Source organism: Bubalus kerabau, chromosome 14 (assembly GCF_029407905.1).
Source record: "Bubalus kerabau isolate K-KA32 ecotype Philippines breed swamp buffalo chromosome 14, PCC_UOA_SB_1v2, whole genome shotgun sequence".
NCBI lineage: Eukaryota > Metazoa > Chordata > Mammalia > Artiodactyla > Bovidae > Bubalus > Bubalus kerabau.
In genome coordinates, this window is record NC_073637.1 from 17,146,335 (window position 1) to 17,171,964 (window position 25,630).

General features: G+C 40.7%; 1 protein-coding gene across 1 annotated transcript; it reads right to left on the minus strand.

The window, feature by feature from the left end:
* Nucleotides 1-598: 598 nt before the first annotated feature.
* SQLE (squalene epoxidase) lies at nt 599-25,140 on the minus strand. The gene is made up of 11 exons (XM_055545799.1): nt 23,282-25,140; nt 19,315-19,567; nt 13,142-13,322; nt 11,589-11,685; nt 10,551-10,664; nt 10,298-10,469; nt 8,351-8,446; nt 4,437-4,579; nt 3,948-4,044; nt 2,164-2,251; nt 599-1,138 (listed from the first exon to the last, which is right to left on the minus strand). Exons 1-11 carry the CDS (start codon nt 23,564-23,566, stop codon nt 946-948), a joined length of 1,719 nt encoding a protein of 572 aa, XP_055401774.1. The 5' UTR covers nt 23,567-25,140; the 3' UTR covers nt 599-945.
* Between the last annotated feature and the right edge of the window lie 490 nt (nt 25,141-25,630).

Consider the following 25,630-nt stretch of genomic DNA (forward strand, 5'->3'; position numbering starts at 1 on the left):
TGTACAGTCTAGTATATACTCCAGGGTACAGTCCAATATACACTCGTGTACATCCAGTGTACAGGCCAATGTACAACCCAGTGTTGAGTCCAGTATACACTCATGTATGTCCAGTGTACCATCCAATATACAGTCTGGCATACACTCCAGTGTACAGCCCTGTTCGCTGTTCCTTGAAATAAGCCTACCCTGGCTTATTAATGTTACCCAGTGAAATTTATATAAAGCCCTTGATTCCCTTTTTATATGAATGTGACATTTTCTTTCCAGGAACTCAGAACCTTATCCAATTGGATAAGTGAGGGGAGATAGAGGGATACATGAAAATAAGGTCCAGATATATTAAGGCAACTTCCCCAACATCAAGAGCTATTTAACAGAAAAGGCTTCCCTCTGCATTTTCCCATTCCACTTTGGTTTTCTTTTTCATGAAGTTATATAAAGAAGCCCACAGCAACAGACAAAAAGAGGACTCCCCTGGTGGTTCAGTGGTTAAGACTCTGTGTTTCCAATGGAGGGAGGGGGCTCAGGTTGGATCCCTGGTCAGGGAATTAAGATACCACATGCCTCAGGGTGTGGCCAAAAAAAAAAAAAGACATGAGAGTTCATTCTTCATTTTATTTGCATGTCCCACAGTGACTCATCCCAAATACTGAATTCAAAAGACAAACCGCAGCTCCTCAATGTTAGCACTAATTTATGGTAACAATCATTTCTTTTAAATATCTATCTTATTTTACCCTTCATTTGAAATTGCAAACTAAAGTATATATTTACATGTATGTTTATATACAAAATAACTTCAAAAACAAATTAATCCCAATCTTGGTCCAAGAATTCCCACTTTAGAAGCAGGAGGAGTACTGTGCTATATACACTCTCTTCCAAGTCACTGCAGACTTGGCGAGTTCCCAGTATTCATTCACAAATGGTTCCCCTTTAAGCTTAATGAACTAAGTACTTCATTTCTGAGTAAATGAGAGGAAATATTACAGAACACGCTCTGTACAATACAGCACCGCTACTGAAAATGGCTCGGGGTTTTGTAATCCAAGGTTCCGATTTAAAGCAAAAATAGGTGGCATAGACTGCGACGCCAAAGAAGTGTCCAATTAAAACCAGAGGATTGGGAGATAATCTGTAATGGGAAAAAATACATATACATATAAGTGAGACCCCAAAATTAAAACTGACTGATAAAGAGATTCCAATTGTGTATCATCTATAAAGGTAAATATACACTCAACATTTTAGGGGACTTTACAAGCTTGTATCTGCTGGTCAAGGGACAAATTACATAATTTTTTCCTACAAGAAACTACTTAGACTTTACTCCTGTCAGAGAAGCCAGTCACTTCTCTTAGTTTATATGAATTGTACGTCCTGAGCTGCTTTCTTTCATTAATCTTGAGATCTCAGCCTGAAGCAGCCTGGCCTATGGAGTCTAGATTTTTCAAAAGGTAACAGTGTTGACACTCAGAAAGTGGACAAAGGAGAAAAGCCATAAGGAATCGCACTTTGCAGACTTTCTAAGAGTAATTCTACATGTGTCTGCACCGTCAGGGCTGAGTTTCATGAGTTCCACACTTCAATAAAATTCAATGTTAAATATAAACTTCTCTATTATTCATGGTTCCCATGTATCAGGTCAGGGCTATAAGCCCACAGGCATAAAAGCAAGCTGCTCTTAAATTTCATCAAGGGTTTTAGCCTCATCTACTCACCAACTCAGGATCAACACTGTTGCCCAGAACTAAAACGCAGGATTGAATACTGCCTTTTTTCATTTCTCTGGGAACATTTTGATTGGGATACTAATCAATAATAAAATGATGACATGCAGCAGGTAGAGCAATCAGCAGTGATTCATAAATCAAACTTCCCAGGTGGCACTAGTGGTAAAGAACCTGCCTGCCACTCCAGGAGACATAAGATACGCAGGTTTGCTCCCTGGGTCAGGAAGATCCCCTGGAGAAGGAAATGGCAACTCACTCCAGTATGCTTGCCTGGAGGATCCCCATGGACAAAGGAGCCTGGTGGGCTACAGTCCATGGGGTTGCAAAGAGCTGGACATGACTGAGCAATTAAGCAGCACAGCATAAACCAAACAGTCCTAAGAAAATCTGGAGTATCTGTTTCTTCTGTGTCATCAGAGCAACTTACACGGAAAGCAGCCCAACCGGACCTGCAACACATTTTCCACCAAGTTTGAAATAAAAAAAACAGGCTTTTCTCAGTTGATGTAGGGAATCTAAAATAAAAGTTTAAAATTACTCTCAATCAAAATACTCATACATTTACGTGGGATGCTAATGATATGTCAGAAAAAAATGAATATGTAACATTTATTACACCTCACAGATTGCTTAAAAATCTAGTGTTAGCATTTTAGCCACCCAAGATTTCTTTTAAATTTCATAGTGAAGACTACATAGTAATTCACAAATGAATAAGCTTTTTTCTGCTAGTAAATAATTACTAAACATGTAGGCCTTGAAAGTTACGAGTTATTTAAAAGCTATCTCCTTGATTGTGTTGTAAATTCATTTAAGTGATGCCAAATATTTTGTACATTCTTTTCTTACAAAAACACAATTCTAGAAACCAGAATCACGGTCTCTAAGATGCCTGGGGCATATTTCTGAACACTAAATTATCAAGTGAATAATAATGCCTTATATCTGTACAATTTTATTATACTTTTCAAAATAATTCATTAAACTCACAACATAATATAATCAATAACCGTTTTTTAATAGTATAGAATTAACGTTCTTCAAGTATACCTCGATTATTCTTTACAACAGATAAAAAAGATTACAACAGGTAAACTTTTACTCCAATAAAGCCTATTCCTCCTTCAGTATCTCACAGCTCTGTTGTTTTGTGGGTAGATTCAAATTCTAAGAAACTCGAGAGCTGAGAAAAGCTTAGAAAGAAGAGCTTAGAAAAACTCCAAATTTAGTTCTCTTCTTGCTCAACCAGCCACTGTAACTTTCATGCTCAACTAGCAAGAGATTTGCTTGGCAAATCACAACACGTTGTCTTTTCTTTTAGCAAGAATGATGGTTAGAGGGGCTGCACGAAGTATCTGTACTGTGTCATCCTTGGTAATCAGATCACCAAAGCAAGGAACACTAGCACCCCAGCCAGGCCACAGAAATAGCTTTCTTATATTACAAATACCAGAGGTAATGGGATTAGAGTTACGTTCTTTAAAAAAAAAAAGACTTTGTATTTTGTATTGGGACTTAAGGTCTCGTTTCACTAGCCCACAGCTCACTAATGTGTACATTACATGGCCACGGCTGGGAAGTGGCATGGGTGACTTTTCCTCCGTCTCTAGCCCTGTTTCTGCTAAGTCATGTTTTTCTTCATGTTAGACTGACCATCAGCCTCTACCATACGGAAACAGAAACAAAGGCTTATAGTAGTAAAGTGGGAATGTTTCACATGAGTAAAAGGTGGGTACCTTCTGCTTGTGCATTTTAATAGGAGACAAAAATCTAGGTTTGACACGAAGCTCATTTTCATTTTACAAAATACTGTTTCGAAAAGAAATTGAAACTACTGTCTGGGAAGAAAAAGGATTAACACTACCTTGCCCTTTAATTCAGGGTCAGAAAGATCTTCCATCACAATCTTCTGCATTTGGGGAATGCGTGATGTGATGTGGACCAGAGGAATGAATAATGGCACATGACTGAGGTACTGGTACTAAGGTTGTCTAAGGAGGGACGGTTTCACACACATGGTGGTGGATACATGGTGATTAGCCAAAATTGTGCTCAAGGATGGAGTTAAAAAGGACTTATTGACTTGGAAGTTGGCAAACTCAGGAAACATTTCTATTTCTGGCCTAATTACTAATTTCTTGTAATTCAGTTCCCTTTTTGTGCTAAAAATCTATAATTTAGTAAAAGTCATTCAAAAATAGCTGCACTTACCATCTGTGGCAGAAAATAATTCATAAAGAGCCTGAGCAAGGACATTCACAACAAAGGAATGAGACTTTTTTCTTGCCCAATAAAATGATTTTTTGGCCTAAAAAAGAGAAAGATCACCTATTATATGGTAAGGGTTTAAAAAAAAAAAAAAGCACAAACTTATATTTATAATCCCCTAAACTGATACCCTGAGGACTATCTACTAGAAATTATGTCTTGTTCAACATTTACACTCCCATCAAAAAAAAAAAAAAAAACTCCAGAGGAACGAGTTACATCTCTGAGGCTAAGTGGCCCATGTAACCTCCAAACCAAAAATTCTAGAAGATTCACAAGTTGTAAGTCACGTTCTTAATCCTGAACAAGACTGTTTAAGAATCACTACTAAGGACCATGCTCCCAAGTACAGATCTTATCTGCAAAGCCCCATTCATCTTAGGCCCCAGAAAGAAATATATTTTGAGATATTTTTGTCAAAGAATATCTTACCTGGAAAACAGCGGCATCATCATAAAGGTCAGGGATACCCTTCAGCAATTTTCTCCACAGTTTTATATCATTAAAAACAACAGTCATTCCTCCACCAGTAAGAGGATGCCTCATATTATATGCATCTCCCAAAAGAAGAACACCTGTAAAAAGAGAACTTAGATCATGATGTCATCTTGAAGCATCCTTTAAGATCCAAAGAAAACAAAAAACAAGCCCCTCCCCCCTGCCAAAAAAACCCTACTGTTAATAATTTATAAACATTACGAATGTCAGCTAGTAAATTAGAACACTAAAATACTAAATACTAAACCAATTAAAATACTAAACCACAACTAAAATGTACTCAGGCAAAAAATTCAAGAGTTGATTCAATTACTATTTATTGGGTAACTAATATGTGCCAGATGCTAGGGATACAGTGAAGACAGGAACGTGATCCCTGCTTTCAAAAAACTCACATGTGAATCTAAGGTTCAGTCACACAATGTCAAAAATATGTGTAAGCCCTCTTTCATGAAAAAAAAAAAAAAAAGACAAAAGGCATTATGCATAAAAAGCAAGTCTTTTACAAGGGATAAAAATCAAGATTGTTGGCATTTCACAGTAATACTTGCTGCCTGCATATTATAGAGATCTATAGCCTTTGACTGTGTGGATCACAATAAACTGTGGAAAATTCTGAAAGAGATGGGAATACCAGACCACCTGACCTGCCTCTTGAGAAATCTGTATGCAGGTCAGGAAGCAACAGTTAGAACTGGACATGGAACAATAGACTGGTTCCAAATAGGAAAAGGAGTTCGTCAAGGCTGTATATTGTCACCCTGCTTATTTAACTTCTATGCCGAGTACATCATGAGAAATACTGGACTGGAAGAAGCACAGGCTGGAATCAAGATTGCCAGGAGAAATATCAATAACCTCAGATATGCAGATGACACCACCCTTATGGCAGAAAGTGAAGAGGAACTCAAAAGCCTCTTGATGAAAGTGAAAGTGGAGAGTGAAAAAGTTGGCTTAAAGATCAACATTCAGAAAAAGAAGATCATGGCATCCGGTCCCATCACTTCATGGGAAATAGATGGGGAAACAGTGGAAACAGTGGCTGACTTTATTTTTTTGGGCTCCAAAATCACTGCAGATGGTGACTGCAGCCGTGAAATTAAAAGACGCTTACTCCTTGGAAGGAAAGTTATGACCAATCTAGATAGCATATTGAAAAGCAGAGACATTACTTTGCCAACAAAGGTCCATCTAGTCAAGGCTATGGTTTTTCCTGTGGTCCTGTATGGATGTGAGAGTTGGACTGTGAAGAAGGCTGAGCGCCGAAGAATTGATGCTTTTGAACTGTGGTGTTGGAGAAGACTCTTGAGAGTCCCTTGGACTGCAAGGAGATCCAACCAGTCCATTCTGAAGGAGATCAGCCCTGGGATTTCTTTGGAAGGAATGATGCTAAAGCTGAAACTCCAGTACTTTGGCCACCTCCTGCGAAGAGTTGACTCATTGGAAAAGACTCTGTTGCTGGGAGGGATTGGGGACAGGAGGAGAAGGGGACGACAGAGGATGAGATGGCTGGATGGCATCACTGACTCGATGGATGTGAGTCTGAGCGAACTCCGGGAGTTGGTGATGGACAGGGAGGCCTGGCGTGCTGCGATTCATGGGGTCGCAAAGAGTCGGACACGACTGAGCGACTGAACTGAACTGAACTGATATGGTTCTAAGGGAATATGCAGATATTCCAAACACATCAGAAGAAGTTAATTTAGAAGAAACCTTGATTGAACCAGCCCCTTGAATCAAAACCACAGAAGCAGAAAGCTCTGCAATCTGACTCGAGGTACAGTACCTCCTGACTGCAGTCCTGACTCTTAAGATTCCCGCCCATTGTCAGCCTGGTTCATGACCCATGACTTAAAGGGACAGTTAAACAAAGCATGTATTTAATTTTCTCTCTTAGGGAAATAAAACAATCATAATAAAAGTGGTAAGGTGGCAGAATTATGGATCATTTTTTTCTGTAATGTCACAATATACTATATAATTATAGAATACACATATATTAAATTATGAAAAAGTAGCTTGTAAATTTCAATCCACGTTTTTTTATGTATTAGTGTAATACCTTCACTAGAAACCACTAGCTATAACCAGCTTTTATTCCTCCTCCTCCATGGAACATTCCCAATTCCACCAACTGGGATATGTTCCCAAAGCATGCTCTTTGTATCAGTTCGGCACTGGCTTTCATTCTGCTTTGTATTATAGTTTATTTCTATGACTGGCACATTGTGATGCATGTCTCTCCATAGCAAACAACAGCTGTTTATGTTCGGGAACCACAGTATATCAATAGCTCTCCTTCACACCTCTCCTCCAGGCCCCACACTCCTGTTTTCAATGGGCCTCCACTTGGCCACTCAAATGACCTCCCATCTGTCACATCACTGTGTCCAAAAATGAACTCATTATCTCCCCACACTTCCCTAAGTCCAATGTCAGCCAATAGCTGGCAAAGTACCTAAGCCTGAAACCTGGAATCCACCAAGAGACCTAGCTCTCTCTTATTACCATTAATCACTGAGTTTCATGTATTCTACATCCTAGATGTTACCGAAATCCTTTCTCTACCTTCTGCTTTTATTGTTACTTTACACCTTCTAGGATGGCTATGGCAAAAGGACAGATACTAATAAATGTTGTCGAAGATGTGGAGAAATTGGAACCCTCATATATCGTTAATGGAAATGGACGATGGATCAGCCACTTTGGAAAACAGTTTGGCAGTTGCTCAAAGCATTAGAGACAGTTAGGACCCAGCAATTCTATTCCGAGGAATATAACCAAGAAAAGTGAAAATAAAAGTCCACACAATAATTCATACACAGGTATGAACTAAAAGTGGAAATAATCCAAATGTCTATCAGTTGATAAATAGTCAAGATGTAGTATATCCACGCCTAGAGTAGTAGTGGGCCGTAAAACTAAATGCAAGACTGATACATGTTACAACATGGATGACCCTCAAAGAAGCCAGTTACAAAGGACCACATTGTAAGATTACGTTTATAGGCAATGTCCAGATCAGGCAAATCTATAGAGACAGAAAGTAAATTACTGGTGGTCTGGGGTTCAGGAGGAAATGAGCAGTGACTACTAATGGTACATGCTTTCATTCCAGCATGATAAAAACGTTCTGAAATTGTGGTGATGGTTCCACCAACCCATGAATATACCAAAAACCAATGAACTGTACACTCTAAATGGGTGAACTATGTGATCTGTGAATTATCTCTCAATAAAGATATTATAAACAAAAAAGAACTTTTCAATGACTTTGCACTGTCTATAGGATTAAAGCTAACTATCTTACCTTTCTACCACTCTGCCACCTCTCCTACGCTCCAGGGGCCTAGGGAGCTACTTACGTGCCACCATTTCTCAGCCATCCTGGCGTCTGCAGATGTTGTTCTGCCTACTCAGAAGTCCCTCATCTCACTGTCAAGCTTTGTCTCCAGAGCAACATCTCCCCTAATAACCTTTCCTGGTTCACAGGCTCGCTCCCTGCCTTGTACACTCCACTCCTTCATAGTGAATCTGGGGTACCAAGAGTGGGCTTTCATTACAGCATTTATCAGCAGTGTTCTGAAATTATTTACATCTCTCACTGGAAAACTGCCTTCTCTAGATTAAGGACTGTATTTAATTAACTTTCATTTTCAATAACTCAAACAGTGACCTATGTATACTCAATGCTAAATAAAAAATATCATAAAACTAATTACTATGCACTAATTGCAATAATCGATTTTCTGTACCACATTATAAACTGTACCACATACATGTCATTTGGAATACTGAATTAGAATACTTGGAATATCTTTTATAAAATTGGTCCAATAAGATAATACCTCGTTTGTTCACTGGTGAAGAAGGGAGGAAGCTTGCTGGCATTGATCTCAAACGTGAATTCTGAGAGGCTTCTAGGAATGGTCCTTTCAGGTGATCTGCAACGAAGCCCGCCCCGCCAAATAAATGGTGTATAACATTCCCATTTCAAATTATCACATTTTCTTATCAAGCATACACAAATACATACTACACATCTGTGATGGTGGTTACAAATATCCCTTGTGAAAAGTCGAGAACTAATTATTAATGAACTGTTCATTAAGCAGATAGTTGTTCCTGCTAAAAGATGGCTAAGGAATCTAAGCAAAAATTGATGTAAATAGATACAGAGCTGTATGAACAAAAACCTAGAGGAAGAAATCCAGATGAGATGATAAGACAAGGAGAAAAACCACCCACCTTTCTTCCAAATGATTACCAACAGGTATATATTTAACACCTATTTTATTGTCAGCACCATATTCTATAAGAACAGATGAAATAACCACCAATTCACAAACAACAGGAGGGTATGTGTACAGTAAAAAAAAAAACAAAGGGTTAGATGTAGACAGTACTATCTCTTGAGGAGCTTTAGTGTCTTCACCTAGAATGAAACAGATTAGTTCATCTCTGTGATACTTCCCAATTTCAAAGTTTCATGCTTCCACTTTATAGAAAATGAACTTGCTTTTCCTACAATTCCCATTGTAATCTGGGAAAACAAGAGCAGAATGACTGTGTTGAAACTATTCTCTTCCTCCAATGAATAGAATTTCCATAACCTAACTAATATGAACATAAACCTGCAAACGTTTCTCTCCCTGATCACAGGGCAGTCTTCTCCAGCTATGCTTTGGACTGGGGGAAAAAAACAATCTACAGTAAAAGAAAAAGATGCTAAAAATACCACATTATTAATTATCCTCTTCCTAAATACACATAATTCTTTCCATCTGAAAGCTTCAAAATGGCTTAACTGAGTGAAAATGTATTTAAGTACTGAAAATGTCATTATTAAAAATCTAAATTGGTCCATGTGTACCTTAATTTCTATTGATATTCTGTTAGTAAACGGTGCTTTTGCTTAGTTTAAAAATTAATGTTCCTTAGTTTAAAAACTAACTTGAAACCCAGAATATTTAAACAAATATACTTACATCCAGGATAATCTGCTATTACTATAATCATAATTTCCGAGCAGAGTTTTCCTTTCAATTTTATCAATATTCTTAATAATTTTTGTTACATGTCTTTCTTACATCTTCCCATTCTCAAAAAATAATTTTAGTGAGGGTTTAACAAAGACGTTAAATCTCATGAAGCCTTTCTGTACTCAACTCGAAACTAAAAGATCTTTAAGACCCCTCATAGCACTTGTGTTCCCAGGGCAGGGAGGTATGAGCACACAGACCTGCTTCCAACCTCGGCTCTGCCCCTTACTAACGCTTTATGTTTGGAGAAGCTCATTAACCTCTCTGAATCTTAGTCTCCTCATCTGCTAAATAGGGACCATTTGGTTGTGTAGATTAAATTATGTTTGTAAAACACCTCTTACATAGTAGACAATTAATAGATGGCAGCTATCATTTCTACAAAAACCAACCACAAAAATTACGTATAAGAGATATTTCAAGAATTCAGATATCTAGATTGTTATCCAGACTACCTTAAAAAATACCATATATGCCACTATTAATGATTACTCACAAAACTACATTTTTATTACTACTATGAAAAAATATATTGAAACTATTTTCTTTATTTTCTGTGGAGATTTTTTTATGTGCTAGTTTAAGTAGTTTATTCAGCTCCACTGTATCTGACTGATTAGATGAAATTTTTCAGCTGCCATTCTCATCTTTCAGCCTAGTTTAGACAAAGCTTTAGTGAGAATTGGAGATGGCGAGTCTTTTGTGAGACTGACTTACAGACTAGATTACAATGCAGTGAAATACTACTCTTACCAGGTAACTGTGGGTAGATATTTTCAGTCATGTATTCTCTCAAATTCCTTGGCATGTCTCCTCGGACGTCCACAAGTACTCGAGTTTCATTAGGTGAAATTTGGTAGATGAGAACTGGACTTGGGTTAGCCAAAATAAGTTCGGCATGATTTGCTTTAAACTGCGGTGCATTCTAGGAAAATAAATAAAATATTTTTAATAACTTGCAAATTTCAGGTTGCTTTTATCTTCTACAATTGCATTTCTATAATACCTCCATAAGGAAGCCAACAAAATGTGAAGAAATGGAAACTTTATTGGAGATCAGGTTTTTCCTGAACTTGGAGAAAAGTCCATCTGCAACAACAGTCAATGGAGCATGGAGTTCCTACAACAAAAACAAAGAACACTCAGCTAAATGGTGAGAAATACACAGTGAAAACCCTGTTCTTTTAAAGTGTACATAAACAAATTTAAACACATTATGGGACATTACAGAGTACCTGGAGATAATGCTCTCATGAAGGAGCTCTCACATGGGCTGAGGTTAATGAATGACCCATCTTTAGAGACACTTCCCCTTGAGATCACCTTCCACCAAAGTCCTACCATTCCAAACCACCTGGGATTAAGTCACTTCGATGGACACTGGGGGAAACTGGGACAAGCAAGCACAGCCCATAGAAAACTGAATCATATTACAAATCCCAAGGACTAGCCACATTCTAGAATTTTTTAACCCCACATAGTGCTTTCAATCAATGGCTACGGCTCAGAAGAATTTTTGTACACATGGATGTATATACTTATATTACCTTGCAATCGCCTGCATTAGAGTGTAATTCCTAGGAGGTAGCTACCCTATGTAAGAATCAACAGATAGGCTTTTGACTTTCTCCTCTGTTCTAAACCAACATGAGCAAATACTGGAAACTATTTTATTCAGCTATTTCCCCAGAGAGTCTCTTAGTTTTTATCTTTCTTATTTCAACAATAGTTTGTTTTATTATAATTATTTCTCTCATGCTTGAATCCTTCCTTTTTGCATCTTCCAGTTCCCCTCTACCTCTCCACTAGGGTACATTTCTCATTTGTTTTTAATACAGTTAACATCATGGAGTTTGTTTCCAAAGTTACTTGAACAGCATGCTACAGTGCTCTAAAGAACAACATGTTGCATTGTAGTGCAGAGTTTGGAGAGATCTCAGTCCATTTGATGAATAATAAATCTGTGGGCCTACTTTTCTTAAAGGAGTGGGAGAAAAAGAAAATAAAAATCTCTCAGGAAAAGCTAATATCTGCTACATCTCACCTTGATGTCTCCAGTCTCTTTATCCTTGTACTGAACTCCCATCACAGCATCATCTTCTTCTATTAACTGCAGCACAGTGCCCTCAATAAACTTTGCACTAAAAGATAAATAAACAAATTCTATGGTAGCACAACTGAAGAAAAATTTAAATAAGGAATGAAAAATTCCTTTCTCCTATCTCCAGTTTACCCTAAACTGGACACACATGTACATAGAAAAAGGGCTGGAATGACAAAAAGCAAAAACATCAATGGGTTATAGAATTAGGTGGGGTTATAATTTTCTAATTTTTTAAGATGGAATATATGTAACTAATGTAATGACTTTTCAGAAAAGCATTTTAAAAAGTAACATGAGGTTTTATCTCAATTCATTAAAAAATAAAATACACGCAGAAAAATTTTACACACCCACAAGAGTTTTGTTGTGTTGATGAATATACACAAGAAATATATCATGGATAATTTTTACAATCTCCTCTATATTTTTAAGTATTTTTCTATTTTTCTAAAATGAATATATTCTACTTTCATAGATATCAAATTCTTCAAGTTCTAAGAATAATCAATTCATTTCTCCTTTTGCTTTATCAACATTTAAGCCAACATTAAGCATTTAAGCCTTTATCAGGGCTTCCCCAATAGCTCAATTGGTAAAGAATCCGCCTACAATGCAGGAGACCCCAGTTCAATTCCTGCGTCAGGCAGATCCGCTGGAGAAGGGATAGGCTACCCACTCCAGTATTTTTGGGCTTCCCTTGTGGCTCAGCTGGTAAAGAATCCGCCTGCAATGCAGGAGACCTGGGTTCAATCCCTGTGTTGGGAAGATCCCCTGGAGAAGGGAAAGGCTACCCACTCCAGTATTCTGGCTATACAGTCCATGAGGTCGCAAAAAGTTGGACACGATTGAGTGACTTGCACTTTCACTTTCAAGCCTTTGTCGATGACATGAAGATTCTCATGTTTAAAACTTAAACCGCAATTATAGTATACAGGGCTAGAAGTAAATATAAGCTAATAATTAAAAGAAGCCCTTTAAAACTGTCAATCACTACACTGTACATCTGTAATTTACATACTATTGTACATCAATTATAATTCAAAGAGAGAGAGAGAGGGACACCCAGCCAGTCCTGTCAGTCCAGGTCCTTAGTATGAATGCAACAGGGATTTTCTCTTTAAACTCCTCTGTCCTGACTTTTAATAAAAAGCACCATAACCACAAACTCCAACTCCCAAATGGGCACATATCCCCAACTCCCACAACTCCCAAATATGAACTTAATTACAATGACTACATCCTCTCATTTCGAACCACATAAAAATCACACATTGAATCATAGGAAAATTCTCAATAGTTCTAATCATTCAAACGATCTATATGATATTCTGAACAAAGGCTGAAGAATTAACATTCTTCTAACTTATGGTTTATTCTAGTACAGCAGCTATGCTCTAACCTATACCCAAACACTTATGAAAATGCATAAAACAGTATTTGTACAAAGGCCAAGTTAAACATGTTTAACACCAAAATCGGAAGCTGAGCCTTACTTGGGCTCTGCCATGGCTGCCTTCCGGAGACGCATGATGAATCTTCCATGATGGAAAGCTCTTCCACTCTGCACGTGATTGTTCTCTGACAGAGGGAAAGGAATCTGAACCTCTGTTTTGCTTTCCTGATCATGAATTATGTAGCCTTTTACAACCTGGGCATCAATACCTTCCACTGTATCTGCAAAACAATACAGTTTTTTTAAAAAGTCAGTTTTTTGTTATATGCCCAGAGTTACACTAACCACCAAGAGGATACAGACGTGGAAAATGAGTTTCTGTGTTCATAAAGCTATGACGCCATTTGGAGGACTGGACGGTAACAGAAATATTTCAGAACCTTAATGCTTCTGGAAGACAACTGTCTTAGCAAATTTGTAATATCATAAAAGGTAAATATATACATATAAAATGTATTCATTAAAATTCATAGGAAAAATATTCAGACCCTAATAATAACAGGGAAAATGTACAGATGATTCATACTACGGAGAAACATTGAACATGTCAGGAAAACAATGTTCAAAACTTGATTTAAAAAAAAAAAAAAAATCAATGAAATAAAACGGAAACAAGAAGACACCAAATCTATCAAAGTTGCTGGTGAAATAATGATAAAATGGATAAACTGTATATATTACTGGTCATATCATAGACTCGTAACATTTTAGAAAATAAGTACGGCAAAACTATCAAGAACCAAGAAGTTAGCACCTTTTAATGAAACAGTATTAGCCTTGTAATCCATCTAAGATATTCATCCTAAAGATACAATTCACATTTTTAGTAATTATTTGAAACTATATACAAAAACAGATTCATGTTACCTCTAATAAAGAATAAATGTAAAGAATAATTGTAAATAACCTAAATATGAATATAAATTAGGTAAAGTACATTATAAAGTATTAACTGAGAAAATACTATGAACAGGCTTAAAATTATGTTAAAGAATGGATAACAGTATTAGAAATGTTTGTGAGCAAGGTGACTTGAGCATGTATTTTAAAAGTCACATAATGCAAATATATTTAAATACATTAAAATACAATATTGAGGATTAAGTCTATTAAAATAATTTCATTTCTGACGAAAGAAAAACTTTATAATAAACAATTTTACCACATATCTATGCCTAGATCAAAATAAATCAGCTTTTTTCTGATATGCTTTTTAGTTACACTTAAAGTCCAGTCAGGGACAAGCTGGATGAATACTTGTCAAACATCCCACCTAGGAGCCAAGTTAGTTAGTTTTTTGGTTTGGCTTCTAAATTATTCCAGCTAAAATTCAGTCAGAGAAAAGTACACAGGTATCATAGAAGCTGCCAATTAGCAGTGTATTCAATTTGGATCTCGGCAAACTGCCAATCTTTACCAGCCTACATGTTTGAAACCCATCTAGTATTTCCACTTTTGTTTTGTCCAGCTACTGAAATAAACTTATTTTTCTTAACTCATATTATGCAAGAACTTCTAAGTGCTGCTACTGCTAAGTCGCTTCAGTGGTGTCCGACTCTGTGCGATCCCATAGACGGCAGCCCACCAGGCTTCCCCGTCCCTGGGATTCTCCAGGCAAGAACACTGGAGTGGGTTGCCATTTCCTTCTCCATTTCCTTCTTAAAAGTTCTGCAAGAACTTCTAAGTGCTAAAACTAGCCAATTTAGAACACACCAGAACATGTAAAAAGTATACAGTAGTGGCATAGTAAAATTTTTCCTTGGGTTAGCTATCTTAAGACAAAGTATATAAATAAGGTCTACTTTAAGATTTGAAACATCTGCCTCTCACAATTTGATTGGTGAAATCAAATATGATAGACTTTGGCACTTTCACTTTCTTAACCAGGCAGTCAGGCAGATGGCATCCTGAACCTCAATCAAATGCACACCTGATGTACAATGATAAAGGTGACACAACCCTGCCTCGGGGTACTGTCCCACCTGTCTCTGGCAACCCTCTCATGGAGGGTGGTGGTCAGGGAAAGGGCAGAGGCCGGGGGCCTGCCTTCTTCGCGGTCCATCCTCTCTGCTGGGGCTGGGGCCCTGCTGTCTCTTGCCTTTCCTCTCTGTCTGCCCCTTCTCAGTCTCAGCCCTCTTATTCGACTCCTGCTCTCACTGACCTGCTCTCTACCTTAGAGTACTCCAGGAGTCATCCTGCACCTCTTCTTGGCAACGCCATCTAGCCTTCTTTAAATACCACGACTCTTCCTTCTCATACCCCTCACCATCTCATCCATCAGCAGCAGGTCCTACTGACTCTTCCTTCCAAATATATTCCCAGAATGTGACCAAGTCCCCCACCACTACAGCCATGACCCTGGTCCAAGCCATCAACTCTCAGTTTCCGCAATAACTTCCTAACAGGTCTCCCTGCTTCTGACTTGCCACTTCATGATCTAGTCTTTTTCTTCTACACATTAACAAGAATACATTAAATTGATACTTCTAATCATACTTCTAAGAGGTGAAATCTAGTAATTTCCTCTTCTTGAAATTCTCCAATGGCTTCCCTTTGGAATAAAAATCTAATCCATATAGTGGGCCACCAGGGAATCCAGTCTCCATTCTCCATCTGACCTTTTCTCTAATTCAAACCACTCAATTCAACACAATTCTCCTTTCCTGCTCTTCAAAGAGGCCACAGGCTCACTCCTCCCCATCAGGCTTCAGCCCATGATGCTCTCTCTGCCTGGAAAGAGCTTCTCTGCCTCCACACAGCCCTAGGGCTCTCCTTCCCCTTCCCTTAAACATCACCTTCTCAGTAAGGCTTTCCCTTCCCCCACCCGCTGCATCATTTAGAAGTACACTCCCTGTCTCTCTTTTCTGAGTCTTCTCTGAAGGGCTTATAACCATAATATAGCCTCTAAATTTTATTTATTCATCTTTTATCACCATCTTCTACACGAGCACCTAGAATGTATGCTCTGTGAGGGCTGGAACCTGTTTTATTCACTTCTGTAGCCTCGGCACCTAGAACAGTACTTACAATATAGCCGATGCTTGATAAATATGTTAAATGAAAGAGTGAATGTCGCCCCTTTAGTCACCTCCCCGCCAGCCTGATCTTCTCCTACCCCACGGACATGCTCTATCTAGTGCCGAAACACCCCTCCTGTACCCTCGCACCTACACGTCACCTCTGCCCTGTTTCTGTTTTCTGTTAGAGAAAAACTCCTGGAGAGTAGTTTGCTATCCTCAAGTTTTTTCATCTCCCATTCACTTCAGTCCAGGTTTCGTCTACACATCTCCACCGAAACACCTTGTCAGTCTCATGGCAACCTCCAAATGGCCGAATCCCATGGCACTTTCTATGCACTGTTCCGACCTGACCCTTCATTAGCAAACCATGATATGGCTGCTTTCCTTTCTGGATATGTACCCATCCCCTCCTGTGAGAAACACTTTCCTCTGTTGGATTAAGGACACCAAACGCTCCTGGCTCTTTCCTGTCATTTTACAGGCTCCTTCTCAGTCCTCCAGCAAGCTTCTCTTCTTCCACCCAAATTCTAAATGTCAGTTTCCCAGGACTTGGTTTATTCTGTCTTCTCTTTTTTCTCTGCACACTCTCAGCTGGTCTCCATCACTGCTGTGGCTTTTAAGCACTACAAACATGCTGACATCTCTGAAATACCTACCCCAGCCGCTCAAAGCACTCACTCCTCTGCACTTGAGATTAATATTCTCAACTAAATAGTCCACTTGTCTATCTCCATGGGTCCCCCAACTTCCTCCCAGAGCTGATCCTCTCCAGGTTTTCTTATCAGCAAATGGCATTGCATCTACCAGCTGTTCAAATCAAAACGTTAAGAATCATTTTTTAATACCCTGTCTTCTCATACCTCACACCAATCCTTTACTAAGTCAAGCCATTCCTGTCTCTTTATTTGGTCACGAACCTGTCCACTTCTCTTTACATGCTCTGCTAACGTGTTAGTCCAAACCACCATCATATGCCATTTGGACTTGGCAATAAGCTCTCGCTAGAGAAGGAAATGGCAACATTCTCCAGTGTTCTTGCCTGGAGAATCCCAGGGACGGGGGAGCCTGGTGGGCTGCTGTCTGTGGGGTCACACAGAGTCAGACACCACTGAAGCGACTTAGCAACAGCAGTAGACAGCATATTAAAAACCAGAGACATTACTTTCCCAACAAAGGTCTGTCTCGTCAAGGCTATGGTTTTTCCAGTAGTCATGTATGGATGTGAGAGTTGGACTGTAAAGAAAGCTGAGTGCCAAAGAATTGACATTTTTGAACTGTGGTGTTGGAGAAGACTCTTGAGAGTCCCTTGGACTGCAAGGAGATCCAACCAGTCCATCCTAAAGGAGATCAGTCCTGGGTGTTCATTGGAGGGACTGATGTTGAAGCTGAAACTCCAATACTTTGGCCACCTGATGCAGAGAGCTGACTCATTTGAAAAGACCCTGATGCTGGGAAACATTGAGGGCAGGAGGAGAAGGAGATGACAGAGGATGAGATGGTTGGATGGCATCACTGACACAATGGACATGGGTTTGGGTGAACTCCAGGAGTTGGTGATGGACAGGGAGGCCTGGCATGCCGCGGTTCATGGGGTCGTAAAAAGTTGGACACGACTGAGCGACTGAACTGAAGTGCAGAATGTGATTCAATGGTAAACTGTGAAATGAAATTTCAAGCTGCGAATTGCAGACTTGAGTCAAATCATGCAAGTATTTAAAAAGTAAAATAAATCTCAGATTTAGGAATGTATGTAGGTACTGAGCAGCTTCTCAGATGGCTCACTGGGTAAAGAATCCTCCTGCAATACAGGAGACATGGGTTCAATCCCTGGGTCAGGAAGATCCCTTGGAACAGGAAACGGCAACCCACTCTAGTATTCTTGCCTGGAGCATCCCATAGACATAGAAGCCTGGCGGGCTACAGTCCACAGTGTCGCAAAGAGTTGGACGTGTCTGAGCAGGCACACACGTAGGTACTGAGTCGGGATAAAAGAAGTGTTCATCATTGGAAGAACTCTCAAGTTCTGAAGCCTTTAGAGGCATAAACAGGATCCTGTCATACTCCTCTTCCACTGCCTTCAAAGTCCTGCAGGACCAGCAGCTGCCTAACTCTCCAATCTCAATCTCAAGTCCCACTCCTTTCCCCATTACCCAATACTTTCTGACTACACTGGTCTCCTCTTCAGTACACTGAATAAAATAGCAAACATTTACATAGTGCTTACTACATACCAGGAATTGTTCTGACTGCTTTATCTTTATGCTTGAATTCAATTAATCCTCTTAATAACCTTAATAGAGTCAAGGACTCTAAATGTGCCTCTTTTACAGATGAGTAACTAATACAGAGATTTCCCTGGTGGCTCAGAGGTAAAGAATCTACCTGCCAAAGCGGGAGACACATGTTCTGTCCTGGGTCAGGAAGATCCCCTACAGGAGGAAATGGCAACTCACTCTAGGACTTTCGCCTGGGAAATCCCATGGACAGAGGAGCCTGGTGAGCTACAGTCCATGCACGAACAGTCAGATTTAAAGACTAAACAACAGCAACAAACTTAACACACAGGTGGTTAAGTAATTTATCCAAGATCACACAGCTTTTTAAGTGCCTAAGCTGTATTCAAACCCAGGCAATCTAGTGCCAAAATCAATGCTGGTAATTACTACATCATGCCCACCCTAAATGCCAAGCAAGCTCTCTCTCAATTTCCAGACCTATTTAGCACTCTGAACCCCAAGACAGGATCACTGATCTTATTCGCCAGTTTATCCTTGGCACCCAGTATAGCACCTCATACAAAGCAAACAGCAAAAATACTTCCTAAATGAAGAGTATTTAAAAAGCACTGGATTAATGGATGAATGATCCTTAAATAAAAGGATACATCACAGATACATCACATGCACTCTACAAATGATAGTTCATTCACCTTTCACTAAATTTCATTCCTCATTCCAAGTTGAAGTTTTCCAGTCTTCAACTTTGACCATTACAATTTTTTAGCCATTTTTATCTCACAAAGGCTACTTCATGTTTCCTCATGCTTATCCTCTCCTTTGCCTTCATTTTCATGCAAATTTGTTGATAAATGTGTAACCTTTATACATGAAGATAAAATGGAATACTCTTTTACCAGTCATAGCAGAGTGCTTGCTTATGCCACATTAACTCCTAAAAATCACTATGAACCTACCTTCAAGACCAAGGTCTTTCAGGACATAATAACCACCTGGCTGCAGAAATTCTCCAAGGATACGGTCAGGCTCTTTTAAATCTCTCTCAATTACCGTCACCTTTCTTCCATCTCTGGAAAGCACTGCGGCCAAAGCAGAGCCGAGGACGCCAGATCCCACGATGATAACTTCTGGATCATTTTGAGAAGAGGTCAGTGTAGAGGCAGCTGTTCCTATTAAGGTTGTTTCTGAAATACTGGTCCCTTTTTTGCACTGTTAAAAAAAAAATGAATTATGTAGTCACATTTGTTGTCTTTAAATCATACTACTACTATACAGGCACAGTGAACACTTGCATCTTAGGTAAAAACTAAATGGGCTTGCTTCCCTGGTGGCTCAGAGGTTAAAGTGTCTGCCTCCAATGCGGGAGACCCGGGTTCGATCCCTGGGTCGGGAAGATCCCCCAGAGAAGGAAATGGCAACCCACTCCAGTATTCTTGCCTGGGAAATCCCATGGACAGAGGAGCCTGGTAGGCTACAGTCTACAGGGTCACAAAGAGTCAGACACAACTGAGCGACTTCACTTCACATACCCTAAATATTATCAAACCAAATGAACAGTTATGTTTTTAAATCCAGATCATATATAAAAAACAATAATATCTAAATACTGGTTAAACAAAAATGGATAACAATACCCCAGTAAAATTAAACTTATGTTCCATCTTCCAAATATATTTAGAAAATGCTGTCACATATTTAGAAATATACAATAGGCCAATTATAAGATATGGTTACAAGGGACTTCTAAGTCTTACAGGCAAAATTCTACCCTATTTACTCAATTCTTCATATACATACTGAGCATCCACCAGATACAAATCATGTACAGCTTCTGATATGATTTCATGCACCCTTTAGATATTTCCACTATTTGTCTTCATTTTCTCCCTCTTGATTTTCATCTGAAAAATCTATCTTAATCTAAAATCACTGTTTATATAACAAAAAGACTGTCAAATTCTGACCAGGGATCTATTAATTGAGAATACATACCTTACAATTCCAAGAGAATAACTCATTCTGTCCCTTGGAGTTCAACCTGTTCTCAGTTTTAGTCCTTGACATATAAGAACATATTTACCTTCCTTTTCCCGCATCCTGATACTCTTAAAGGAACTTGGTCAAACAAGTGACCCTCCAGTTTAAGAATAAGAACAAACATTAAAGCTATCACTGGTTGGGCTGACAGTAAAAACCATACCTTTGATTACAAGATGAAAAAGGGCTGTTTTGAGAGATTTATGCCCATTGAGTATAACAGTACCTATTACAGTTTTTTTTTTTAATGAATAATTCAGTATTATAATAAGTAAGCATTTTTTGTTGGTATGTGGAGTCACAAATATGAATACATTCATACACAGAGTTGCAAGGAACCATCTTCCTGGGGTTCTCTGACCTTAACAATTAAGATAAGGTTAAATGTCATTTTGAAAGGGTTTTAATAAAAGACCTCAAGCAAAAAAGTGAAAGTTACTCAGTCATGTCCAATTGAGCTATCAGGGAAGCCCTCAGGCAAAAAGTTCTGTTCAGTTCAGTTGCTCAGTCATGTGACCCCAGGGACTGTAGCACGCCAGGCTTCCCTGTCCATTGCCAACTCTCGGAGCTTACTCAAACCCATGTCCATAGAGTCGGTGATGTCATCTAACTACCTCATCCTCTGTCGTCCAAAAGGAAGAACACATTTACCTTCCTTTTTCCCCCATTCTGATACTGTTAAGGGAACTTGGTCAAACAAGTGGCCCTACAGTTTAGGAATAAGAACAAACATTTTTGTCAGGCAAAAAGGAAGGAGAGAAAACCTAAAATCCTTTAGAATTTTAAACCTCTGTGATCTAATATTCATCTGGCCTCTACAATGACCTGGGCCCTGTCCACTGTTTTCTTTTTTAATCATTTCTCTTAGAAAAATTACATTTTCACAACAGAACCTACTATTTCAGTATTAATAGCCAGAACAACTGACTATATTGAAAACCCCTTCTGTCATTTTGGTGGCTCAGATGGTAAAGAATCTACATGCAATGCAGAAGACCCAGATTTGATCCCTGGGTTAGGAAGACCCCCTGGAGAAGGAAATGTCAACTCACTCCAGTATTCTTACCTGGAGAATCCCTGGACAGAAGAGCCTGCAGGGCTACAGTCCACGGAGTCAGAAAGAGACACACCTGAGCCACTTTCACTTGTCATTTTAGCCATCATTTATTAGCCTTTCCAAACACACATACACAATCCTGGAAGGAGGACTTTGGAGCAAGTTGCCTTTCAGAGCCTGGTCAGTAGATGAAGCACTAATGGGAACTTAATACAGTCTACCGACTCCCAGGAATTAAGGAAACAAGCAGAGAGCCTGGGGTGTTTGCAAAATGGAACCAATACTGACTGCTGTAATTCAACTTCCAACCGCCAAATTACTCTTCAGTATGATGGCATTCCAACCTCCTGGACTAGTGCTCAGTGGCCCTGAGGAACATCATCTCAGGTAACAGTAGCAAAGACTTCAAACTGAAGATTAAAGATTCCCTTACCCTCCCATTCCTCCAACCCACACCTACCCCATCACTGAATTTAGCACCATTCCAAAGGTTCCTAACAGATGGAGACTAATACGAATAACTACTATTTACCAGTCAGTTATGTACCAGGCATTTTGCAAACATTAAATCAATCAATTCGCTACCTACCAGCAAGGTTAGTGCCGTTTCCACCTAACAGAAGAGGTAACTGATTCTTCCAGAAAGTTAGTAACTTGCCCAGTCTCACAGTCAGCAGTGGTGGAGCAAAACTTCTAAACTAAACCCCCTCTCGTCTTAAACTGTGTTGATCTGTATGGCTCCGCAACCCTGAAGGAGTGAATGACTGTGTAGGCCACGCTCACTCACGTCAAGTCACCAGCATCCCTTACTTGGCCTACTGCAAGAGTCTCTCAGCACACATCCCTGCTTCCATTCTTAGCCTCCTACAATCCATTCTCCACACAGAAACTAGAATGTTCTTTGTAAAAAGTGAAAGTCAGGGACTTTCCTGGCAGTACAGCGGTTAAGACTTCGCCTTCCGATGCAGGGGATGTGGGTTTGATCCCTGGTCGGGGAACTAAATTCCACATGCCTCGTGACCAAAACCAGAACACAATATGGAAGCAATATTGTAACAAATTGGATAAAGACTTAAAAAAATAATAAATAAATAACAAGTAAAAATCAAATATCACTACTGGCATACTTTAATACTCCAGTGCTCTTGGGGAAAAGTATAAACACCCAAGGCCAACAGGCCCTAAATATTCTGGCCTCAACTATCTTTTCCCCCTCTCATATCTCTCACCATTGTCCTCCTCTACTGTCTCTGCAGGGACCAAACATTAATTATTCACCTAACCTAGGACACTGATTTACTCAAGGCTCCACTAATGTGGGGAGAGGAGGGTGTTTTGCCTAAGACTTTAAAACACTGAACATTTTTACTCTGCCAGTTCTTCCAGCTGTTCTGTGACTTTCCCCAGGCAGCTGTCCCTTCTTATTAGCAACGGGCTTACCTGCAGCAGCTTTCTTCTTTCTTCCCAGGTTCAAACACAATCCTTACCAAAGGATTTAAATAAAACTATTTTTCCATCACAGAGAGATTCAGTCCTACTGACTTGAACATTTCACCTTTCCTTAATCAAACCCAGTTCGTTTAGCTCCGCACCAACACTAAATGAAACAAAGGTTTTCCATCATTTCTAAGAGAGCCAAGGATGTGGTCAAGAACAGTCAAGAGCTTAAACAAAACAAAAATACCAAAACCATCTATGTCAGAATTCGTACCAGAATATCTAACTTGCAGCCTTTCACCCTTTAAATTACCGTATTTACATCTGGGTGATCGCAGTCCTAATTTTAATACAAGACACTCATACATGTGCCCACTTCGAATTCAACCTACCCTCCTAGACCCCAGCTGCTCTTTATTTTCTGATCCAGCGGGGGACTTGGCCCAAAAGAAGCCAATGAAAGGCAAGGCTGACAGAATATAGGAGAAGCCCGCCAACTGGGAGCCGCTCTGCCGGCGCCCGAGGAGGGCCCCGCTCCGGTAGCGATAAGACAGCACGAGCCCCAGCGACAGGAACACCAGCACGCATAGCAACAGCTCCTTGTTGGCCAGAGAGACGAAGTCTCCGCATTTCTTATAAAAATAGGTGAAAGTGGCGATGCCAAGAAAAGTCCACATGGTTTAAAGGCTTCTTCGGTGACTCCGGATCAACGTCAGGAGATCCTTTTTTTTTTCCCCTGGTAGGGTTTTGGTGTTTAGATGCTCTCCCCAAAATGTGTTGCCAAAAAGGAGCGCGGGGGAACGGCTAAAGTCCAGGAAACACCGTCACGAGATTACAATTCAAATCAGAGGAATTTACAAAATCATATAAAGTTGGTATAAAAGTACGTGAAGACGGGAACGTTCTCCAGGATTTAAAGAAGAGTATTTAACAATCTCCAACAGCTCCCGATCAGACTCTCCCCTTTCACGCAATCCACCTATGGGGGGTGGGGGTGCTGGGAGGGCTGGGGGTCCTGGGGGGTTAATTCCTGATAATGTATTAAATTTTGTCGTTGGCTTGTTGTGCAGTGAAACTGCTCTTTCGCTCACTAGCAGCAGGTGTCCTTCTGGAAGAGCAACAGGGAGACAAACATCAAAGAAATATCTTGCGCTGGGGAACTGCGGCCTCACCGGGTCGGAAAGCTCGAGGGCTGAGACAGCGCGGAGAAAGCTCCTTCTCTTGCCCGGGACCTCCACGCTCAGAGGGAAACGTCGGACGGGGCAGCCTTCTCCCACCAAAGATGGCCTCGGACTCGAGACTGCGGCTCCAGGACTGGGAAGCGTAGCCCCCACCTCCAGACTTCCTCCTCCCTGCGGCTCCCGAGGGACCGGTCCCCGAACCTTCACCCAGCTGAACGGCACTTTCCAGGGCGCTCCCCCCTCAGAGAGCAGCTGCGGCGGCGGCTCCCGACCGACTCATCACCAGCATCCCTCGCGGGCGGCGGCAGCCCTCCCAGCGCAGCGCTTCCGCAGTAACCAGAGTAACCGCCGGGCGCCTAGTTAGTCGCCGGGCCGCGTGAGCCTCGCCGGCGTTTGGGCTCGACCCCGGCGAGGGACCAGAGGGCGGGGCTCCGCCCACCGTCACCGCCCCCTGCCGCCACCAGCCAATGAGGGCGAGCACCGCTTGTAGGCCGAGATGGCGCTATGCCGTGTTTGGCCAATCGCAGGCGGCGCGGCTCGCGCGGTGACGCCCAGAGAGGCGCTAGGACGAGGTTGCGTGGTGTCGGGTGGGGGCGTGGGGATGGGCGCCTGCCGCCGGATGGGCGGATGAGAAAGCACTGGCTGGCTCTAGAGGGAGTGGGGCTGGTGGGCGTCATGCCCTGAGTGTCACGGGCCCAGCCGCTGGGATCCTACCCAGAAAGAGGTGGAGCTGGTTCCGAGGAAACCCCGCGGTGCTTTCGCGGCCTCGGCAAGTCATTCTTCTGGCCCCTCTGTGGACGGGTCGCTAAGTGCCGGGCCCAGGTGTCATAGAGAGGAATCAGGCACAGCCTTTCTGGCCAATGCCTACATGCCTAGGGGGCGGTAGAAAAAGCTACAGGTGCGTGGAGAACGTGACGTTCACGGCTGAATCTGCAAGAAGGTGTGGGCAGGCGTCTGGCAGAGGAAGAAAGAGGATATGCCAGGTGTTCCGTTACCCCAAATTGTCAGGCAACTGTGCACTTTGTCACTGTACCCAGGCTGAAGATACACTTATGCGCGCTGCCTTTTTTTTTTTTTTTTTCCTCAAAGTCAGAAACGGTGAAGGGTGCGGGTCAAAGAAGTAAAATAAACAGAGATGTGTCATAAGTGCCCTGAAAAAGTGGGTGGGCGGGGAGGGAACCATGGAAACGGAAGGCAGTCCTTCACTCTGCCTGGAGTGAATCAAGCAAGGCCTTCCGGCAAGTTACATGAATTTTGTCCAGGACAGGCATTCTAGAGGGACAGTAGAAGTCTGCGAGATTCACGGGTGAAAGATGGACCTTGTTAGGAAAGAAAAAAAAAAACTGAAACTTCCTAGAATTTATTGAGGGCTAAGACCAGTGCCTTTTGTTCACCTTACTGTAACCCTGGACTGCATATTTTAAACTCTAAGACTTATGTACAAATCCTTTCTGCCTTTTGGAGCAGAATTGAATTGTCACCTCTTCTACCAAGGGTACACTGATCCTCACCAGATCACATAATAGTTTATTCATACCTTATCGTTCCAGCTTCTGACTA